General features: G+C 45.1%; 1 protein-coding gene across 1 annotated transcript in view; it reads left to right on the forward strand.

The window, feature by feature from the left end:
• The first annotated feature begins 16,039 nt into the window (after nucleotides 1–16,039).
• Nucleotides 16,040–24,593, forward strand: part of RAB6B (RAB6B, member RAS oncogene family) — a 147,756-nt gene continuing 139,202 nt past the window's right edge. Inside the window, exon 1 of the mRNA XM_073576537.1 lies at nucleotides 16,040–16,388. Coding sequence (XP_073432638.1) covers nucleotides 16,319–16,388 — 70 coding nt within the window. The 5' untranslated portion in view covers nucleotides 16,040–16,318. The remainder of the gene's footprint in view (nucleotides 16,389–24,593) is intronic.

The raw sequence follows: 24,593 nt of genomic DNA on the forward strand, positions 1-24,593 counted from the left end.
CTTTTGACTCTGCAAAAACTCTGACTGTTTCTCTTATTCATTCTCGTCTCGACTATTGAAACTCCCTTCTAATCGGTCTCCCTCTTACCAAACTCTCCCCCCTCCAATCTGTCTTGAATGCAGCTGCCAGGATCATATTCCTCACCAGTCGTTACACCGATGCCTCTACCTTGTGCCAGTCATTACACTGGCTACCCATCCACTCTAGAATCCAGTACAAACTTATTACCCTCACCCAGAAAGCTCTTCATTGCTCAGCACCACCCTACATCTCCTCCCTTGTTTCAGTATACCATCCTACCCGTGCCCTCCGTTCTGCTGATGACCTGAGGTTAGCATCCTCATTAATCAGAACCTCCCACTCCCGTCTTCAAGACTATACACGTGCTGCGCCAATTCTTTGGAATGCACTTTCCAAGTCAATATGATTAGTCCACAATCCACACAATTTTAAGCGTGCCCTGAAAACTCATTTATTCAGACTGGCCTACCGCCTCAACACATTAACCTAATCTATCCCTATGTGGCACAGCCAAAAGCTTTTTACCATAACCAGGTTCCCCGCATCATGTTCCCACATGCTTTATGCATCCATTAGCCCTCTGAATCCATACTGTTACACACTTAACATTATGGCTGGTCCATACAATCAGGGCAACTGTTACCACCCACCTATCGTGTCTCCCTTTTTTTCCTCATAGATTGTAAGCTTGCGAGCAGGGCCCTCATTCCTCTTGTTATCTGTTATGATCTATGTGATTATTGTTATGCTGTAATGTATATTGTCTGTACAAGTCCCCTCTGAAATGTAAAGTGCTGTGGAATATGTCAGCACTATAGAAATAAAATTTATTATTATTATTATTATTATTATTCCCAACCACACATAGGAAGACATTTGTCAGTCACTGTCAGCGTGTGGGGAGAAGCTGCCTGGGACCTGTCTGTAGGACTAGTGCACAGCACCGCACTGTCAGCGTGTGGAGAGAAGCCGGCAGGGACCTGTCTGTAGGACTAGTGCACAACACCGCACTGTCAGCTTGTGGGGAGAAGCCGCCAGGGACCTGCCTGTTGGACTAGAGCACAGCACCGCACTGTCAGCGGGTGGGGAGAAGCCACAGGTGACCTGTCTGTGGGACTAGTGCACAGCACCGCACTGTCAGCATGTGGAGAGAAGCCGCCAGGGACCTGTCTGTAGGACTAGTGCACAGCACCGCACTGTCTGCATTAGGGGAGAAGCCACCGGAGACCTGTCTGTAGGACTAGTGCACGGCGCAACACTGTCAGCGTGTGGGGAGAAGCCGTCAGGGACCTGTCTGTAGGACTAGTGCACAGCGCCGCACTGTCAGTGTTTGGGGAGAAGCCGTCAGGGACCTGTCTGTAGGACTAGTGCACAGCACCGCACTGTCAACGTGTGGGGAAAAGCCGCCTGAGACCTGTCTGTAGGATTAGTGCACAACGCTGCACTGTCAGCATGTGGGGAGAAGCCGCCTGGGACCTGTCTGTAGGACTAGTGCACAGCACCGTACTGTCAGCATGTGGCGAGAAGCCGCCAGGGACCTGTCTGTAGGACTAGTGCACAGCGCCGCACTGTCAGTGTTTGGGGAGAAGCCGCCGTGGACCAGTCTGTAGGACTAGTGCACAGCACCGCACTGTCAGTGTTTGGGGAGAAGCCGCCGGGGACCAGTCTGTAGGACTAGTGCACAGCACCGCACTGTCAACGTGTGGGGAAAAGCCGCCTGAGACCTGTCTGTAGGATTAGTGCACAACGCTGCACTGTCATCATGTGGGGAGAAGCCGCCTGGGACCTGTCTGTAGGACTAGTGCACAGCACCGCACTGTCAGCATGTGGCGAGAAGCCGCCAGGGACCTGTCTGTAGGACTAGTGCACAGCGCCGCACTGTCAGTGTTTGGGGAGAAGCCGCCGGGGACCAGTCTGTAGGACTAGTGCACAGCACCGCACTGTCAGTGTTTGGGGAGAAGCCGCCAGGGACCTGTCTGTAGGACTAGTGCACAGCGCCGCACTGTCAGTGTTTGGGGAGAAGCCGCCGGGGACCAGTCTGTAGGACTAGTGCACAGCACCGCACTGTCAGTGTGTGGGGAGAAGCCGCCAGGGACCTGTCTGTAGGACTAGTGCACAGCGCCGCACTGTCAGCATGTGGCGAGAAGCCGCCAGGGACCTGTCTGTAGGACTAGTGCACAGCGCCGCACTGTCAGTGTTTGGGGAGAAGCCGCCGGGGACCAGTCTGTAGGACTAGTGCACAGCACCGCACTGTCAACGTGTGGGGAAAAGCCGCCTGAGACCTGTCTGTAGGATTAGTGCACAACGCTGCACTGTCAGCATGTGGGGAGAAGCCGCCTGGGACCTGTCTGTAGGACTAGTGCACAGCACCGCACTGTCAGCATGTGGCGAGAAGCCGCCAGGGACCTGTCTGTAGGACTTGTGCACAGCACCGCACTGTCAGCATGAGGGGAGAAGCCACCGGGGACCTGTCTGTAGGACTAGTGCACAGCGCAACACTGTCAGGGTGTGGGGATAAGCCGCCTGAGACCTGTCTGTAGGATTAGTGCACAACGCCGCCCTGTCAGCGTGTGGGGAGAAGCCGCCAGGGACCTGTCTGTAGGACTAGTGCACAGCACCGCACTGTCAGCATGTGGAGAGAAGCCGCCAGGGACCTGTCTGTAGGACTAGTGCACAGCACCGCACTGTCAGCATGAGGGGAGAAGCCACCGGAGACCTGTCTGTAGGACTAGTGCACAGCGCAACACTGTCAGCGTGTGGGGAGAAGCCGCCAGGGACCTGTCTGTAGGACAGCGCAACACTGTCAGCGTGTGGGGAGAAGCTGCCAGGGACCTGTCTGTAGGACTAGTGCACAGCACCGCACTGTCAGTGGGCGGGGAGAAGCCACCTGTCTGTAGGACTAGTGCACAGCACTGCACTGTCAGCGTGTGGGGAGAAGCCGCCAGGGACCTGTCTGTAGGACTAGTGCACAGCACCGCACTGAGAGCGTGTGGGGAGAAACCACCGGGGACCTGTCTGTAGGACTAGTGAACAGCACCGCACTGTCAGCGTGTGGGGAGAAGCCACGGGGACCTGTCAGTAGGACTAATGCACAGCGCCACTCGCTCCTCAGCAGCTATTAGTATGTTTTTCTCTGAAACCCCACAGCTTTATAGAGCCAAACATACCTGGTGAGAGACTACAGCCGGGGCAGATACACGCTGCACAAACCATGAGCGGCCTGTATCACCTGCAGGCTCCCTTTAATAACTTTATTATTATAATAATGTTACATACTAGAACAGTATTACATATTACACATCTAATGCCGTGGTTACTGTATGGGGGCTTGTTATACTCACAGGCTGGGCTTATAATAAGACCCCGGCTCTAAGAATAATAAGCCCCCTACCTCCCCATCAGCCCCCCAAATAGCATCTATTACATGTGATGGAGTTCATAACCCTAAGGCTGTGTACACACGTAGCGTCTTTTTTGCGGCAATTTTAACCCCTTCCCGACCCATGACGCCTACGTAGGCATCATGAAAAGCTGTGCCAATACGTCCCATGACGCCTATGTAGGCGTCATGGTATAAACCACCCTCCTGCGGGTCGGGTGACTGGGGTAAATGAAAGGTCACCCAACCCACACACACAGGACCCTTTATACTTCACCATGGGGGGGTGGCTTAGCCCCCACGTGGCTACGATCGCTCTGATTGGCTGTTGAAAGAGAAACAGCCAATCAGAGCGATAGTAATATTTCACCAATGAAATTTGATGAAATATTACAATCCAGCCATGGCCGATGCTGCAGTAGCATCAGACATGGCTGGAGACACTAATCTGACCCCCCCACACCGACTGGTGGGGGCGATCGGCCCCCGCCACGGACTGATGGAACGAGCTGCTCCCCCTCCCCTTCCCTCCGCTCCCCCCCTCAGTCCGATCACCTCCCCTCCCCCCGGTACCGTCCAAGTCCCGCTCTGGCTCCTGGTGTTCCGCCGTCCCGGATCATGGGCGCCGCCATATTGAAAAATGGCGTGCGCATGTGCAGTGCGCCCACCGGAATCTGCAATGCTGCAGATTAATTCATTTATTTTGATCACTGTGATAAACTCTCACAGTGATCAAAATTATAAAAAAGTAAATAAACCCCCCTTTTAACACCCCCATAGGTAGGGACAAATAATAAAATAAAGAAAATATTTTTATTTTTCCATTAGGGTTAGAATTAGGATTAGGGATGAAATTAGGGTTAGGGTTAGAAATAGGGTTACGGTTGGAGTTAGGGTTAGGGTTGGAATTAGGGTTGGGATTAGGGTTAGGGCTGTAATTAGAGTTAGGGTTGGAATTAGGGTTAAGATTAGGGGTGGGTTGGGGTTGGGATTAGGGTTAGGCTTGTGGTTAGGCTTAGAGTTGGGATTAGGGTTAGGGGTGTGTTGGGGTTAGGATTGTGGTTAGGGTTATGATTAGGGTTGGGATTAGGGTTAGGGTTGTGTTGGGGTTAGGGTTGGAGTTAGAATTGAGGGGTTTCCACTGTTTAGGCACATCACGGGGTCTCCAAACGCAATATGGCGCCACCATTTATTCCAGCCAATTTTGCATTCAAAATGTCAAACAGTGCTCCCTCCATTCCGAGCCCCGACGTGTGCCCAAACAGTGGTTTACCCCCAAATATGGGGTATCAGCGTACTCAGGAAAAATGGCACAACAACTTTGGGGGTCTAATTTCTCCTGTTACCCTTGTGAAAATAAAAAATTGGGGCTAAAAAAAATTATTTTTGTGGAAAAAAATGATTTTTTATTTTCATGGCTCTGCGTTATAAACTTCTATGAAGCATTTGGGGGTTGAAAGTGCTCACGACACATCTAGATAAGTTCCTTCGGCGGTCTAGTTTCCAAAATGGGGTCACTTGTGGGGGGTTTCCACTGTTTAGGCACATCAGGGGCTCTGCAAACGTAACATGACGCCCGCAGACCATTCCATCAAGTCGGCATATCAAAACATCACTACTTCCCTTCCAAGCCCCGATGTGTGCCCAAACAGTGGTCCCACCCACATATGGGGAACCATCGTACTCAGGACAAACTGGACAACAATTTTTGGGGTCCAATTTCTCCTGTTACCCTGCTGAAAATAAAAAATAGCGGGCTAAAAAAACATTTTTTGAGGAAAAAAAAATATTTTTATTTTCACGGCTCTGCGTTATAAACTTCTGTGAAGCACCTGGGGGTTCAAAGTGCTCACTATACATCTAGATAAGTTACTTAGGGGGTCTAGTTTCCAAAATGGGGTCATTTGTGGGGGAGCTCCAAAGTTTAGGCACACAGGGGCTCTCCAAACACGCTAACAATTGGAGCTAATTTTCCATTCAAAAAGTCCTGCTGTGTACTCAAACAGTGGTTCCCCCCCACATATGGGGTACCAGCGTACTCAAGACAAACTGGACAACAACTTTTGAGGTCCAATTTATTGTGTTACCCTTGGGAAAATAAAAAATAGCGGGCTAAAAAATCATATTTGAGGAAAAAAAATGATTTTTTATTTTCATGGCTCTGCGTTTATAAACTTCTGTGAAACACTTGGGGGTTCACAGTGCTCACTACACATCTAGATAAACTCCTTGGTGGTTTTAGTTTCCAAAATGGGGTCACTTGTGGGGGGGTTTCTACTGTTTAGACACATCAGGGGCTCTGCAAACGCAACATGACGCCCGCAGAACATTCCATCAAAGTCTGCATTCCAAAATGGCGCTCTTTCTCTTCTGAGCTCTCCCATGCGCCCAAACAGTGGTTCCCTCCACACATGGGGTATCGGTGTACTCAGGACAAATTCCACAACAATTTTTCTGGTCCAATTTCTCCTGTTAGCCTTGTGAAAATAAAAAATAGCGAGCTAAAAAATCATTTTTGAGGAAAAAAAATGATATTTTTTTTCACTGCTCTGCGTTATAAACTTCTGTGAAGCACTTGGGGTTTCAAAGTGCTCACCACACATCTAGATAAGTTCCTTTGGGGGTCTATTTTCCAAAATGGGGTCACTTGTTGGGGAGCTCCAATGTTTAGGCATACAATGGCTCTCCAAAAAGTCAATTGGCGCTCCTTCCCTCCTGAACCCTGTCGTGTGCCCAAACAGTGGTTTATGACCACATGAGGTATCAGTGTACTCAGGAGAAATTTTCTACAAATTTTAGGATCCATTTTATCCTGTTACCCATGTGAAAATTTTTGTTGGAAAAATTAAGATGTCCATTTTTCCTTCCACGTTGCTTTAGTTCCTGTGAAGCACCTGAAGGGTTAATAATCTTCTTGAATGTAGTTTTGAGTAGCTTGAGGGGTGCAGTTTTTACATTGGTGTCACTTTTGGGTATTTTCTGCCATATAGACCCCTCAAAGTGACTTCAAATGTGAGGTGGTCCCTAAAAACAATGGTTTTATAAATTTTGTTGTAAAAATGAGAAATCGCTGGTCAACTTTTAACCCTTATAACTTCCTAACAAAAAAAAAAAATTGTTTCCAAAATTGTGCTGATGTAATCTCAAAATCGCTAAGATGCGTTGAAGCGTTCCTGAGTTATTACCTCATAAAGGGACACTGGTCAGAATTGCAAAAAATGTCTAGGTCATTAAGTTCAAAATAGGCTGGGTCATGAAGGGGTTAAACACGCAATTTTGCCTCAAATGCAAAAAAGCATGCAATCCTATGTGATTCCACACATGCTGTGCTAATGCTGCGTATTTTTACGTGGCGGAATTGCATCGCGGAAAAATGCGCAGCATGCTCATTCTTTGTGCAGAATCGTGGGAAAATCCACACACATAGGAATGCATTTTTCTGCTTACTTTCCGCATGTAGCTGTGCCCACCATGCGAAAAGTAAGCAGAACATTTGCGGATGTTACCCACGGTCTGGAGGAGAGGAGATTCTCCTCCGGGCTCTGGGTACCATATCTCTGTAAAAAAAGAATTAAAATAAAAAAGTCGTCATATTCTCACCTTCTGACGTCCCTCGCAGCATCCCCAGGCCTCAGCGATGCTCACGGCAAGTCCCGTTCCCAGGGATGCCTTGCGACAATGACCTTTGATGACGTCGCGGTCTCTTGAGACCGCGACATCATCAAAGGTCATTTTCGCAAGGCATCGCTGGGAACGAGACTTCCCGGGAGCATCGCGATGATCGGGGACGCTGCGCGGGACACCAGGTGAGAATATGATGATTTTTTATTTTTTTTATTATTTTAAACTTTATATCTTTTTACTACTGATGCTGTATAGGCAGCCTCAATAGTAAAAAGTTGGTCACACTCATCAAACACTATGTTTGACGAGTGTGACCAACCTGTCAATCAGCTTTCCAAGCGTTGCCACAGATCGCTTGGAAAACGCCAGTATTCTGCAAGCTAATTACACTTGCAAATCGCTAGTTTTTCCGCGGGAAATAGGCGGGAATTTAAAATGAGGTTTTCTCGCATATTTCCCGTGGAATGGAATTCCCGCGGAAATTTCCGCGGGAATTCCACCCGTGTGCACATAGCCTGATAATAAGTATAATAATAAGGCCCTCCACCCTGTCCTCCCTTCACCACCCCTTCAGTTCCTACACTGCCCCCATCCTCTCACATTCACCCCACAGTGACCATTACATACCTGGATCCTGAGGATACGTGTGTTTATTGCAAGATACAGTATATACAGGCAGTAAACACACAAGTGTCCTCAGGTTCAATAGTGTACGCATTGTGTATTGTCATGCTGTATATTTCATGCTTCACTCTTGTTCCTGAGGATACATGTGTGTTTATTGCAAGATATATACTGGCAGTAAACACACAAGTGTCCTCAGGTTCAATAGTGTACACATTGTGTATTGTCATGCTGTATATTTCATGCTTCAGTCATGTTCCTGAGGATACATGTGTGTTTATTGCAAGATACAGTATATACTGGCAGTAAACACACAAGTGTCCTCAGGTTCATTAGTGTACGCATTGTGTATTGTCATGCTGTATATTTCATGCTTTACTCTTGTTCCTGAGGATATATGTGTGTTTATTGCAAGATATATACTGGCAGAAAACACACAAGTGTCCTCAGGTTCAATAGTGTACGCATTCTGTATTGTCATGCTGTATATTTCATGCTTCACTCTTGTTCCTGAGGATACATGTGTGTTTATTGCAAGACATATTCTTTCAGTAAACACACAAGTGTCCTCAGGTTCAATAGTGTACGCATTGTGTATTGTCATGCTATATATTTCATGCTTCACTCTTGTTCCTGAGGATACATGTGTGTTTATTGCAAGATATATACTGGCAGTAAACACACAAGTGTTCTCAGGTTCAATAGTGTACACATTGTGTATTGTCATGCTGTATATTTCATGCCTCACTCTTGTTCCTGAGGATACATGTGTTTATTGCAAGATATATTCTTTCAGTAAGCACACAAGTGTCCTCAGGTTCAATAGTGTACGCATTGTGTATTGTTATGCTGTATATTTCATGCTTCACTCTTGTTCCTGAGGATACATGTGTGTTTATTGCAAGATATATACTGGCAGTAAACACACAAGTGTTCTCCGGTTCAATAGTGTACACATTGTGTATTGTCATGCTGAATATTTCATGCTTCACTCTTGTTCCTGAGGATACATGTGTATTTATTGCAAGATATATACTTGCAGTAAACACACAAGTGTCCTCAGGTTCACTAGTGTACGCATTGTGTATTGTCATGCTGTATATTTCATGCTTCACTCTTGTACCTGAGGATACATGTGTGTTTATTGCAAGATATATACTGGCAGTAAACACACAAGTGTCCTCAGGTTCAATAGTGTACGCATTGTGTATTGTCATGCTATATATTTCATGCTTCACTCTTGTTCCTGAGGATACATGTGTGTTTATTGCAAGATATATACTGGCAGTAAACACACAAGTGTCCTCAGGTTCAATAGTGTACGCATTGTGTATTGTCATGCTGTATATTTCATGCTTCACTCTTGTTCCTGAGGATACATGTGTGTTTATTGCAAGATATACACTCACTGGCCACTTTATTAGGTACACCATGCTAGTAACGGGTTGGACCCCCTTTTGCCTTCAGAACTGCCTCAATTCTTCGTGGCAGAGATTCAACAAGGTGCTGGAAGCATTCCTCAGAGATTTTGGACCATATTGACATGATGGCATCACACAGTTGGCGCAGATTTGTCGGCTGCACATCCCTGATGCGAATCTCCCGTTCCACCATATCCCAAAGATGCTCTATTGGATTGAGATCTGGTGACTGAGGAGGCCATTTGAGTACAGTGAACTCATTGTCATGTTCAAGAAACCAATCTGAGATGATTCGAGCTTTATGACATGGCGCATTATCCTGCTGAAAGTAGCCATCAGATGTTGGGTACATTGTGGTCATAAAGGGATGGACATGGTCAGCAACAATACTCAGGTAGGCTGTGGCGTTGCAACGATGCTCAATTGGTACCAAGGGGCCCAAAGAGTGCCAAGAAAAAATTCTCCACACCATGACACCACCACCACCAGCCTGAACCGTTGATACAAGGCAGGATGGATCCATGCTTTCATGTTGTTTACGCCAAACTCTGACCCTACCATCCGAATGTCGCAGCAGAAATCGAGACTCATCAGACCAGGCAACGTTTTTCCAATCTTCTACTGTCCAATTTCGATGAGCTTGTGCAAATTGTAGCCTCAGTTTCCTGTTCTTAGCTGAGAGGAGTGGTACCCGGTGTGGTCTTCTGCTGCTGTAGCCCATCTGCCTCAAAGTTCGACGCACTGTGCGTTCAGAGATGCTCTTCTGCCTACCTTGGTTGTAATGGGTGGCAATTTGAGTCACTGTTGCCTTTCTATCAGCTCGAACCAGTCTGCCCATTCTCCTCTGACCTCTGGCATCAACAAGGCATTTCCGGCCACAGAACTGCCGCTCACTGGATTTTTTTTCTTTTTCGGACCATTCTCTGTAAACCCTAGAGATGGTTGTGCGTGAAAATCCCAGTAGATCAGCAGTTTCTGAAATACTCAGACCAGCCCTTCTGGCACCAACAATCATGCCACGTTCAAAGGCACTCAAATCACCTTTCTTCCCCATACTGATGCTCGGTTTGAACTGCAGGAGATTGTCTTGACCATGTCTACATGCCTAAATGCACTGAGTTGCCGCCATGTGATTGGCAGATTAGAAATTAAGTCTTAACACACAGTTGGACAGGTGTACCTAATAAAGTGGCCAGTGAGTGTATACTGGCAGTAAACACACAAGTGTTCTCAGGTTCAATAGTGTACACATTGTGTATTGTCATGCTGTATATTTCATGCCTCACTCTTGTTCCTGAGGATACATGTGTGTTTATTGCAAGATATATTCTTTCAGTAAACACACAAGTGTCCTCAGGTTCAACAGTGAATGTATAGTGTATTCAATTTGTTGGGATGCCGCCTTGACTGTTTGTCAAGTTCACTCTGGTGTGTGTTCATACAGATGTTACCATCTGTGCATTGTATAATATAATTTTCTTTTTCTTTGCCGTTTTCTCAACAGAGGACAAAGTCCGCACACGTTGGCGCTCGATGAAGGACCGCTTCAACACTGATGTTCATGCTGAGGGACAGGTTCGCAGTGGCTCAGCGGCAAGGAGAAGAACCAAGTACCGCTATCATCGCGCGCAGGAATTCTTACGACCAGTCCTTGCCACCAGAGCGTAAGGTTTTTTTTTTTTGTTTTATTGAACCTAATCGTTCATTCTCTATTCCACAGCTGATCCGTCTTGAAAATGCTTGATACTAATGTTTAGCTTTTGCTTCCACAGCACCTGGAGCAGCACCCTGCAACCTGTCCCGGGAGCGGTTCTTCATCGATCAACCTCGGTCCCGTCCCAGCCATCCGACAACCAGGAAGCAATTTGCAGGTCAGGAACACAGACAGCTGGTGACCAGGAAGCTGGTCAATAAGGTGTTCCCCTGTCCCAGGTCTCTGCCACTGGTTATGCGGGCACTACCCGCCAGCGGCAGAGGGCCTTGGACAGGCCTGTCTTGCCTGAGTTCATGTCCTTGAGCGAGGCCTTTCATGCCAGCCTCAAGACGCTGTCCGAAAGAGTGAAAAGTGGATTTTCACTAATGCAACATGGTTTTAACAACATGGAACACCTCTTCCACTCTTCCGCACAGCGCTTTAACCAGCTGGAGCCCGACCTCAATAGACCAGCGCACCATTTCTTTAGTGAAATTGAACGGGGCATGGCGGATCACCTTAGTCCTGAGCAACAGCTGACTGTGTTACACGCCTGCAACACTGCTTACTTGCAGGCTATGCAGCAGAATCAGTATGTGCAGCAGTCAGTGTTGTCATTCCCACCTGTGCCACCACTGACTCGCTTCACCACAGTACCGACTTCTGGTGCATATCAATGCACGGCCACATTCATTCCTAGCCAAGCCGGACACCACAATACAACACAAATGCTGGGTGCTGCTGGACACTCCACCACCACCACCACCATGTCAAGCGCTGCTCCGGTCTGGAGCACCAGTACTGCGACGGTGACATCAGCTTGGCGCACAAGCGCAAAATCATCTTGGACCACAGCAACCTCTTCTCCTGTTCGGAGCACAGAGAGATCATCATCTCCGGATCGGAGCACCGCCACTTCTCAACTGTATGAGAGCACCGCCACAACTCCTCACCATTCAAGGACCACCGCCACCACCCCTCTTCAGAGGAGCACCACCACCACCCCTCTTCAGGGGAGCACCGGCACCACATCTCTTCATAGGATTACCGCCACCACTTCGCCTCCTCATAGCACTGCCACCACTCATCAGCGGAGCACCGCCACCACTTTGCCTCCTCATAGCACTGCCACCACTCATCAGAGGAGCACTGCCACCACTCCTCATCAGAGGAGTACCGCCAACACTTCGCCTGATAGGAGCACCGCCACCACTTCTCCTACTAGAAGCACCATGCACAATTCACCTTCGATGAGCACCGACACAACAATCTCTCCTCCAAGGAGCACCGCCAGCACCACCACAGAGCACCCTAGGGGAGACCCACATTCCTTATTTTTTTCTGCATGATCACGGTCCACCAGCTCTAGGCGTTCAAGTAGTGTAAGGCGGTCACACGGTGCTAGTCGGTCCAGGCTGGTGACTCCTGCCCCAAAGAAGACCAAGAAACAAAAGACTTTGCTAGTCCCCCCTTTCCTTCTGATGTTTCTCAACCTGCGTCCTTTTCCATGCCTGAACTCCCTTCCCCCACAAATTTAGTTGCCCCTTCACCTAGAACCCCTTCCTCAATTTCCAGCCGTTCCTCCTCTCTCCACACCCCTAAAGTATCCCATTCTTCCCACAAACCTCCTGCAAAGGGAAAATCATTTTTTTATTTTGTAACTTAAAAAATAAAAGTTTAATATTTTTTTTTCTAAAAAGGTTTGGTTAATGTGTCTTTCGCCGCATACACACTCTGCGCTGTACAGTTTGCGTTTTTGGGAACACATAGCTCCAGTAATGACACATGTTTCGTGTGTCAATCTTGGAGATATGTGTTGTCAAAACAACAAATCTATATGACTTGCAATTTCCAGATCCCCTCAGTGTCTTTTCTTAGTTAATATCGCAAAGACTGAATAGAGTATGGTGTTGAGTGCAAGGCCTATCTATTGTTAACTTGCCTTGTATCCTTAACAATTAATATGGTGTTTTTTAACATCATTTAACTGTTTGGAATGCAATCCCAGGTTAATATAGATAGACCTTGTAAATAACCCCATCCTCTATTCAGTGTGTGTTTATAAAGTGAGGAGACAATGTGGAAAATACACTCCATATATTCAGTGACCTGGCCATGTATCAGAATTTTAAATTAAAAAACAGAGTATAATACAGGTATAAACACAGGTGTTTTATTAACATACAGCCAAAAACAAATTGCTTTACACCATTTACTCTTGCCATGCCACCCGTCCTACATCAGAGTTGAAGTAGGTTGCAAATTGGTACCTCATTTGGCCAACTTCAATAGATGACCTGAGAGGGTGCTGGTTAAATTCTGGCAAGGGGTTAGGAGCGTCATCGAGTTCAAAATGCGGGTGCTTTCTAACCATCACAAAATTGTGTAGTACAACACAGGCCTTCACCACCTCATCCACGGTTTCCAGTTTAAGGTTAATGGCTGTGTCGAGAATGCGCCATCTGGACACAAGTATACCAAAGGCACACTCTACAGTTCTTCTTGCCCTGGTCAGCCTGTAATTAAAAATGTGTTTGGTGTGGTCCAAGTCCCGGCTGGAGTAGGGTTTGAGGAGGTTTTGGCACATCTGGAATGCCTCATCCCCAACCATTACAAAGGGCTGTGGCGGACCTTCGGTGTTGGGAAGAGGCCGTGGCATGGGAAAATAGAACTGGACCAGGAGACGTTCCTCAGGAGGAATCGCACGACGGAGCTGTGTGTCCTGTCTCCGGATGACATCTTGTACACGACCAAGCAAATCCCTGCATCTTTGTTGGGACATCCGTGTGTAATCAGTAAATTTATCCGGGTCTGCCTGTAGCTCGCTGTAGAGGGTGTGGTACGCTCCACGGCTCTCCCGGAGTTCAACAATTGGATCAATCCACAAACGCCGCCGCTGCCGTCTTCTCTGTCTCTCTTTCTCCCTTTGCTCATGGCAAGCAACTGCATAAGCCTGAGCCATCCTGATGTCCAGATCCAAGTTGAAGTGAAAACTCTTCCAGCGCAGATCCATGTCGTCAAGAAAAAAAACAAGCAAATGTGAAGAATACCTGTAAACAGGGTCTATATAAAGAATTCAAATAACACACACCCACTGCTGTCCAATTGGTGGAGTCTGTTGCACTAATTGGTCAAGGATTATTACTCATGTGATTGTGACATCATGTGCAATAAAAACGCAAACCCATGAAAAACGCTTTAAAACACATACAAACAGTGCGTTTTTTTGCCTTAACGCACACAATGAGGCGAGAAAAAAACGCAGCGTTTACAAGCGTTTGTAAGCATTTTTGTCATGAGTTTGATGTGCGCACGAAACGCAGCGCAATAAAACGCTAGTGTGAAACTAGCCTTAGACATGGCCAGGCAGTGTCTGAGGTAACTGTAATGTGGGCATTAGGGCCCCGGGGAGCTCCAGCGTGCATGAACCAGAGCACACAGGAAGCCTGCAGCATGGACAGCTGAGCAGGTCAGAAACTTAACAGCCTAGCACTGGCCACACACTACACTGCACAGAGACTCTACTAGTCAGCCTGCAGCATCTCAGGAAGATAGGGGAGCAGGCAATCTGCTGTGGTCTCCCTGAGTGCTGCCTGAGGACAGAAGCGGCTGTTGCTCCGAGTGGGCCCCTTCATGGGACCGGGTCGGGGCGATGGCTCCCTCTGCCCCCCCAGTAGCGTAGCTACTGGGCATGAGAAAGTATTACAGCACACTAAAGTTTGACCCATTCAAGTCTATGGGTGCATTGGTTTTTCCAGTACCATTAATATCAAGACGTGTGAAAGGTGCCTAAGATAGATATATACACAATAGTAATTGGAGACGTGTCCACAATTGCCTTGGCTAATAATTCTGGCATCATCGTGAGAATAATTTCCCATAAAAGCTATTCATCTATAGAGAATGGAATATGTTATGCTAATGACACTCTGATCAAACTTTAATCATATTTTAATCCGAGTGTCAGCTTAGTGTGTCCTGATTCTTTTGGATGTGAGAAGATAGAGAGCAAAATTTCTCCATCTTCTCCATTCTGTGAGTCCAGTCCCCAGCTGTCTGCCTTCCCTCAGCTGGTTAGGAAAAAGAAGGGAAACCCAACGCTGTTTTTTTAATTATGTACTTAATACGCACAATACACATATGGGGGGTTGTGGACTACAACTGTCAACAGCATTGCCAGGTCTCGCTGATCGCAGGTCTCCTCCAGAACCTGGGTATCATCCGCACATTTTCCGCTTACTTTGCACATGGTGGGCATAGCCACATGCGGAAAGTAAGCAGAACAATGCATTCCTATGTGTGCAGAATTCCCGCGGTTCTGCACAAAGAATGAGCCTGCTGTGTATTTTTCCGCGATGCGATTCCGCCATGGAAAAATACGCAGCATTAGCACAGCATATGCAGAATGCCATTGAATTCAATTGGTTGCTTATTTTATGCGTTTTCGCGGCCAAAAAACGAGACAAACGCATAAAATCCACGGGAATTCCGGACGTTTGCACACAGCCTAAAACTGGTTAGTTCGACTGACTTCATTTAAAATTGACAAACTCAACTATACTCACCCATCACTGCTCTAGCACAGCCTCTCTTCTCCTGCCTCCTCTCCCTGTTGACAAACTGCAACCGTGATTACACAACTTTGGGTTTGAATGCTGCAGGCAATCACAGAGTACAGTGGTCTCATACTATCTCGGCACCATGGCTAGAGATGGGCGAAACCGAATAGGGGGTCTGTACCAAACACCTACAGTTCAGGCATGGACCCTGAACAGAGACTGCATGTGATAGTAGTGTGCAAACACTGCATGTTCGGGCCCCCCATTCATGTGAATGGGGTCTGGGTTTAGGTACCTGAACCAAACTTTTTTTTTAACTGTTTGGCCGGACCCAAACATCCAGGGGTTCACCCATCACTAATCATGGGTGAGTTCAGTGATTAGTGACATTAGACAACGGTGCCACCGCTGCAGTCTATCAACAAATACTGGACACAATGGTGGAGAGTCAGAGCGTATGACATTTAGGGTGCTGCACTCAGAATATAGCGAAAAGGGATTTCTATAGTAGAAAGAAAATAACATTGAAATGCAAAAACCCGGTCTTGGCGGCAATACAGGGATTGTGTCGGCTCCAACTGCATAACAGTGCAGGTATTTGTATGGCACATTCTTCAGCCTGTCTGTCATTCAGTCTGTGAATCAGCTTGTGCACTGACATCAGCAAAGCTGGGCCAGCAGTGAGTGAGGGGGGAGTACGCAGGCGTATTGTCTATGGGTGGGGAGGGGGGAGATGTGGAGCAGAGCAGCCTAGAGCATCCTGATTCACCTACTCTACTGCCTGCACTGCCTCTCCCAGGGAAGAGATTAACCTATTCCTGCCTTACTGCAGACACCACCCAGTTAACCCACATCTTTTCCTCCTCCCCAGCCTCCATTCAGCATCCCAGACTCCAGAGCAGACACACAGGACCCAGAGAGGAGAGAGCATCCTGCAGAAAAGGGATTTGGCTGCTCTTTTTCCTGGTCCTGTCTCCTGGTCCTTCCCCGAGCATCATGTCTGCAGGGGGAGATTTTGGAAACCCACTGAGGAAATTCAAGCTGGTCTTTCTAGGAGAACAGAGCGGTAAGTGCTGCCACTTTATCCCATTGCATCCTGCTGATTTTTGCATTTACAGGTAAGACTATATTGTCTTTCCCTGCGACCGCCCATGGCATCCATAGACTGGTAGACGAGATTTCTGCAGCCCTTTAATGCCTTTCTATCTGCACCTCCTACCAACCTTTTTTCATCCCTGAAAATATGTCATCCTCATATAAAGCCCCCCCCCCAAACCATTTATAATCAGAGGGCACACAGGTGAGGTTTTAACCCGTTCCACATTGACGCAGAAGTGTCCACCCACCCCTTCATCAATTAGTAACTAGTATCCTGACAACATTTCAATTGAAAAAAATGATGAGTTTTTGGGGTTTCTGACAAAATCTATCCCCATTTCTTGATGGTCAGCATAAAAGGTTATTAGGGTAAGGCGATGTCTTTGTAGGAATCAGTTGCTGCCATATAGAAATATGGACCATTATTTCACATCATGTATCACTTATATTGGGTCCAGGCCTAATCTTCCTGTTAGAAGCTTCTCGTAAGACAGATCTCCACCATAAACAGATTTTCTCCAACACAAGGAGACATAAAAAAAGAGTTAACGTCTGATCTCCACGGCTTTATTTTATTACCCAGCAGGTTGCAGGCTTCCTATGGTGTAATGTACTTTTTTTTTTCAGTCGGACACACCCTTAATGACTCCTGGGATATGTACAGGAGACACAGACAGCTTCTCTGTTATCTGTGGAGCAGGGGAGGATGTTAGTCAAAGGTGGTGGATATTTAGATATATAGAATATTAACATCCTAAGTGACCTTCCTATACATAAAGCAATGGATTACGGCATATTTACCGATTTCTATCACAAGCTGCTGCTTTAAATAATAATAATAATCTTTATATAGCGCTAACATATTCCGCAGCGCTTTACAGTTTGCACACATTTTCATCACTGTCCCCGATGGGGCTCACAATCTAAATTCCCTATCAGTATGTCTTTGGAGTGTGGGAGGAAACCAGAGCACCCGGAGGAAACCCACGCAAATACGGGGAGAACATACAAATTCCTTGCAGATGTTGTCCTAGGTGGGATTCGAACCCAGGACTCCAGCACTGCAAGGCTGCAGTGCTAACCACTGAGCCACCGTGCTGCTTTGGGGTTTATTCATGTTCACCATTTTATATGGCTATATACCAAGGGCTTCAACTCAACAAGAACTTGGAAAACTATCGCTTATAATTAGAGGTAAATTGCAATAGTAATTACTGGTTTCCACTTTCCTATAATTTTAGGACTATACAAAAGTTTCATACATATGATAATCCATTAGGATACTAACAGTTCAGCCAAGCATTGCTTCATTTAAGCCAAAATGCCGAGTTGATGACCTTCGTGTGGACCATACCATTGTCTCAGATCTATGTGAATCTGACCCAATCAGTCTGTAAATTTATCTAGCTTGCTTTCATATTAAATACAAAATTATTACTATAATTAAGTATGAAACTGAAATATGGAGCAATGTAAAAATGTAATAGAAATAATTTTCGCTTTTATGCAACATTTTACACTGAGAACAGGACTGAATCCAAGTGACCCTCAAATGGCAAAAGCCCTCTGCATAAACCACCCTTGCGTGATAAGTGAAATGCAGTATTACCGGCTCGCCTTAAGGCCCCATATTTGGAGAAAGTCAGCCAAACTAACCAGTTTCAAAGTGACCAACTATCTGATGTGCATGGGAGCCTCCTTACCCTACCCTGAATGATGATGATTTCAGGGAAGATAAAAAATTGTGGAAAAAATATGAACGTATGGCTAAGCCAAGCATTCCTATGCAGAGGGGGAGTTAGCTGTACGTCGGCTGATAGCTAGCTCTTGTGTGTGGCCAGCTTTAGCCTATCGGGCTCCACAGATACACATATATATTATATATATAATTTTACTACAAATTGCCCTGTACGGGAATATCTACTTTTGACAATGTCTTTTTGTTAGAACAGGCCCCCCAAAAGGTGTCATACTGTTAGAACAATCAGTTGTTATCTTTCTGTTATTTTTCAGTGAACATTCAGTTCCCCTGCAGCGCCACCTCAGGAAATATCAAGCATTACATGGTTTAAGTCCTCCAGAGACAGAGACTTACTTTTGTAGCTGTTTTCTGAGCTAGCTAATTGTGGAAGATCTCAGGATTCAGAATTAATAAATTTGATGTTTGATAATAAGTTTACAAAACCAGACACCCCCATTAAGTGTTATTATGAGAAGCCTGTACGTTTAGAGCATTTAATACGTACCTTTCGGTAGTCACCAATAATAAAAAATATTCCCAATCGCCCTGAAAGGAGAATATATATGAGCGGATCTAAGAAAGAAGGACACATGGCTGTTTCATGAGCCTTTCACATTAAGAATATTGACATTTTCACATTCCACATAAAGCTGCAGGTCAGAGGTGGCAGCTCTGGACTAATATTTGAGGACTTTTTGACCTCAGGACAATCTATATCACTTATGGCCTTTACGACCAGCTGTAAAGAAAGGAGGTACAAAGGATTTTAGATATTGTATATCTGTGGATAAAAGCGTATAGATATTTATCTTCCCTTTTTACCGTATATAGGGCACTATATTCCACAATGGTGTGCACAAATGGTATTCATCCATCTCAAATACTTTTACAAATCTCATTTATCAAAGTCAGGCTCACCAATGCTGGCCTACTTAAAGGGGTTATCAGGGACTTTGCTTATTTTTTGATATAGGGCTAAGATCTACAGGCAGGTAGTTAGCAACTACTTTCCTGTTCTGCCCAGCGCCGATCCCTGCATGGCCAAAACAGTCACAGACTGCTCCTGACAGTGATTCTGCTGCTTAATTTCCCTCATGTCAACAAAGCAGCTCTTCCTGTTCCGCTCTGCTCTGTTGACAGGGCGTCTCTGCTGACATTTGACAGTTGGCTCCCCGCAGTTAGGCAGCTGGGATCCGGCTGTCAATCAGCATGACATCGGTAGAGATGCCCCATCAACAGATCAAAGCAAAAAAAGAATAAGCTGTTCTGTCGACGCAACGTCACCAGAAACCACAGAATTGCTGACGGAAGTGGACTGTGACTCCTCTGACCCGGCAGAGATCAGCACTGAGCACAACAGGTAGTTAGCAACTACCTGCCTCTAAGATCGTAGCCTTATAGCAAAAAATATGCAAAGGTCCCGAATAACCCCCCCAAAAGGGTTACTAATTCTGAGATATAATAGTATAATTTCTTCTAGAAGACCTAAATCTACCAGTTCATTTAATGAAAAATTATAAATCAGAACAGGTTCCCATTGATCAAGTTGATTACAATGGGTCATTGCAGCTCGTTATGTGCTCTGTCGAGTAACAAAGGATTGTGCAAATCAGACAAGCCTTTGGACAGGAAATTGGCGCATCTATCTATATCAAGATCCAACTCTGCAGAAATACCATATAATAATTAGATCCAATCTCCATGCTGAAGCGTTCCCTGATAGGACTGAAATTCATGGTCTCAGCCACCAGAAGAAACACAACAATACTAATGGGGCTGTTATTTGTAAAAATGTAAAGGTCCAGTGATTTATCGTAGGCGGCAGTATGCTTCCATAATTTTATTTCACATTAAGGCATCACGGAAGGCTTTGTAATATGTGACTGTAATCTCACAGAATTTCAGATTACTTTGGTTGTTATGTCGATGATGGGATCACATAGTGTGTTACTGATGTGCCTTGAAATCTTCTAGACACCACTAATTACCTCAAAATGCTGCTGATAACGAGCACTAATAGCTGGTAATCACTGATAAGTGTCAGTAATAGCTGGTAATCAATGAAGGGTGGCAATAATAACTGGTGGTAATCACTAATAGGTGGTACTAATAGCCGGTGAACACTGATTTGTGGCAATATTAGTTAGTTATCATTGATAAGTTCCACTAGTCATAATTAAAAGGTGACACTAATAGCTGGTCATCACTGATAGGTGGCACTAATAGCCGATAATCACTGATAGGTGGCACTAATAGCTGGTGATCACTAATAGGTGAAACTAATAGCTGGTGATCACTGATAGGCATCCCTAATAGCTGGTCATCACTGATAGGTGGCACTAATAGCTGATAATCACTGATAGGTGGCACTAATAGCTGGTGATCACTGATAGGTGGCACTAATAGCTGGTGATCACTAATAGGCGTCACTAATAGCTGGTGATCACTAATAGGTGGCACTTATAGCTGGTGATCACTGATAGGTTGCACTAATAGCCAATAATCACTAATAGGTGGCACTAATAGCTGGTGATCACTAATAGGTGGCACTAATAGCTGGTGATCACTGATTGGTGACACTAATAGCTGGTGAACACTGATAGGCGGCACTAATAGCTGGTGATCACTAATAGGTGGCACTAATAGCTGGTGATCACTAATAGGTGGCACTAATAGCTGGTGATCACTGATTGGTGACACTAATAGCTGGTAATCACTAATAAGTGGCACTAATAGCTGGTGATCACTGATTGGTGACACTAATAGCTGATGCTCACTGATAGGCGGCACTAATAGCTGGTGATCACTAATAGGTGGCACTAATAGCTGATAATCATTAATAAGTGGCACTAATAGCTGGTGATCCCTGATAGGTGGCACTAACAGCTGATAATCACTAATAGGTGGCACTAATAGCTGGTGATCACAGATAGGTGGCACTAATAGCCGATAATCACTAATAGGTGGCACTAATAGCTGTTGATCACTGATAGGTGGCACTAGTAACTGGTGATGACTAATAGGTGGCACTAATAGCTGTGATCACTATTAGGTGGCACTAACAGCTGATAATCACTAATAGGTGACACTAATAGCTGGTGATCACGAATAGGTGGCACTAATAGCTGGTGATCACAAATAGGTTGCACTAATAGCTGGTGATCATAAATAGGTGGCACTAATAGCTGGTGATCACTAATAGATGGCACTAATAGCTGGTGATCACTAATAGGTGGCACTAATAGCTGGTGATCACTGATTGGTGACACTAATAGCTGGTGAACACTGATAGGCGGCACTAATAGCTGGTGATCACTAATAGGTGGCACTAATAGCTGGTGATCACTAATAGGTGGCACTAATAGCTGGTGATCACTGATTGGTGACACTAATAGCTGGTAATCACTAATAAGTGGCACTAATAGCTGGTGATCACTGATTGGTGACACTAATAGCTGATGCTCACTGATAGGCGGCAGTAATAGCTGGTGATCTCTAATAGGTGGCACTAATAGCTGGTGATCACTAATAGGTGGCACTAATAGCTGGTGATCACTAATAGGTGGCACTAATAGCTGATGCTCACTGATAGGCGGCACTAATAGCTGGTGATCACTAATAGGTGGCACTAATAGCTGGTTATCACTAATAGGTGGCACTAATAGCTGATAATCATTAATAAGTGGCACTAATAGCTGGTGATCCCTGATAGGTGGCACTAACAGCCGATAATCACTAATAGGTGGCACTAATAGCTGGTGATCACAGATAGGTTTCACTAATAGCCGATAATCACTAATAGGTGGCACTAATAGCTGTTGATCACTGATAGGTGGCACTAATAGCCGATAATCACTAATAGGTGGCGCTAATAGCTGGTGATCACAGATAGGTGGCACTAGTAACTGGTGATGACTAATAGGTGGCACTAATAGCTGTGATCACTATTAGGTGGCACTTACAGCTGATAATCACTACTAGGTGACACTAATAGCTGGTGATCACAAATAGGTGGCACTAATAGCTGGTCATCACGGTGACAGGACAATTGTGTACAAGATAATTGTGTACGGACTATTGTGTACAGACAATTGTGTACAGGCCAATTGTGTACAATGACAATTGTGTACAAGGCAATTGTGTACAAGGCGATTGCCCTGTACACAATTGTCCTTGTACACAATTGTCCTTGGACACAATTGGCCTGTACACAATTTTCTGTACACAATTGTCCGTACACAATTATCTTGTACACAATTGTCATGGAACCAATACATGGCACTAATAGCTGGTGATCACTAATAGGTGGCACTAATAGCTGGTGATCACTAATAGGTGGCAAAGGTAGTATGTAATGATAAGTGCCATTAGTAGCTGGTGATGGCTAAATGGTGGCATTAGTAGGTGATAATCACTGATACCTAGTACTAATAGTTGGTAATTACTGATCGATGGCACTAGTAGCTGGTGATCACTGATGGGTGGCGCCACTTGCTGGTGATCCCTGATTGTTGGCACAGGTAGCTACTCTTTGCTTCTCCATTACCCTGAAGTTTGTAATCCCATGAGGGCAGAGTCCACTATGTTTCTCTACCAGTCTGTCAAATTGTTTACTTTATTCTACATATGTTATATGAATGTAGCCCATGTTCATATGTAATTAATGGTGCTTTAAAAATTATTGATATGCTATTAGTAACTGCTAATGACTAAATGGTGGTTCTAGTAGCTGGTAATCATTGGCAGGTGGCACTAATTCTTGGTAATCATTGATAGGTAGCACTACTAACTGGAGATCATTGATTGGTGGCACCGGCGGTAGTTAGTTATCAATGGTAAGTGCCATTAGGAGCTGGCAATGACTAAATGGTGAAATTATGAGCTGGTAATCACTGACAGGTGGAGCTAGTAGTTGGTAATCACTGATAAGTGCCACTACTCGCTAGTGATTACTGATACGTGTTATTAGTATTTGGTAATCACTGGTAAATACCTTAACTGGCTGAGGATACCTAATTAGTGGCACAGGTAGCCAGTACTTAATAATATGTCCACTAATAGTTGGTGATAAATAAAAGGTGGCACTAATAGTTGATGGCACTAATCTCTCTCTTTTATTTTTTTATATAGCGCTAACATATTCTGCAGCGCTTTACAGTTTTGCACACACATTATCATCACTGTCCCCAATGGGGCTCACAATCTAAATTCCCTATCAGTATGTCTTTAGAATGTGGGAGGAAACCGGAGTACCCGGAGGAAACCCACGCAAACATGGGGAGAACATACAAACTCCTTGCAGATGTTGTCCTTGGTGGGATTCGAACCCAGGACCCCAGCGCTGCAAGGCTGCAGCGCTAACCACTGAGCCACCGTGCCGCCCGGTGGTAATCATTAGTACTAGGTGCCATTAGTAACTGGTAATACTGATGATGGCACTAAGAGGTGGTAAGAATAATCACTGATAGGTTGTGCTAGGAGTTGGTAATCACTGATAGGTGGCGCTTGTAGCTGGTGATTACTGACAGGTTGCACTGGCAACTAATAATAATTAATAAGTCCCACTTATAGCTGATAATCACTGACAGGTGGCGCTATTAGCTGGTGATCACTGATAATATAAGTGGTGATAGCTGGTAATAATGGTAATCAATATAAGTGGCACAGGTAGCTAGCATGTAATGATTAGTGCCACTAGTAGCTGGTGATGACTAAAAGTTGGCATTAGAAGCTGGTAATGATTGATAGGTGGAAATAGTTGTTAGTAGTTATTGATAGATGGTAATAGACCACCATAGTGGTGATAGACCACTTATAGCTGGTAATCACTGTTTAACTTTGCAAAGACATTTGACACTGTGCCACATAAACACCTAATGGGTAAATTAATATCCACAGATTAGAAAGTAAGGTTGCTAAGGAGAAAAGAAACCCCGACGCACGTTTTGCTTTTCCCTTCTTCCATGGGGCACTATTGCAATTTGGCACATAGCACCTTTGTTATGCAGACTATCACTTACTGATCCCATATATACAATTTATTATTCATTGGACCCTATTAAATACAAATACTCAGCTATGTACCTTTATCCTTTATTTATCCTATACCATATATTCTCTTAAAATACCATACTCATATGGTTGATTTGTCTGATCATTGCTTCATTCCTGGTATTTGGCTATTGTCATCTACTTTTTGAATATGTATCTGTTTCACTTGATTTCACTTTGATCCTGGTTTCCTGGAGTTCACTGTGCCTTGTTCTACACTTTAGTATTCAATTTGTTTCAATATCTCCTTGTTGGAGTTCTTTTTACTATATGTACTAATAAAATATTTATATTTTACTTGGGTGGTTCACTTCCCTTCTTTGGGTATATTATTTCTTTTTGGAAGTCACCTAATATTATTTATGGTCTTTTTTTGGATTC

The sequence above is a fragment of the Dendrobates tinctorius genome, unplaced genomic scaffold (assembly GCF_039654945.1).
Source record: "Dendrobates tinctorius isolate UK_male_01 unplaced genomic scaffold, ASM3965494v1 ptg000049l, whole genome shotgun sequence".
In the NCBI taxonomy this organism is placed as follows: domain Eukaryota; kingdom Metazoa; phylum Chordata; class Amphibia; order Anura; family Dendrobatidae; genus Dendrobates; species Dendrobates tinctorius.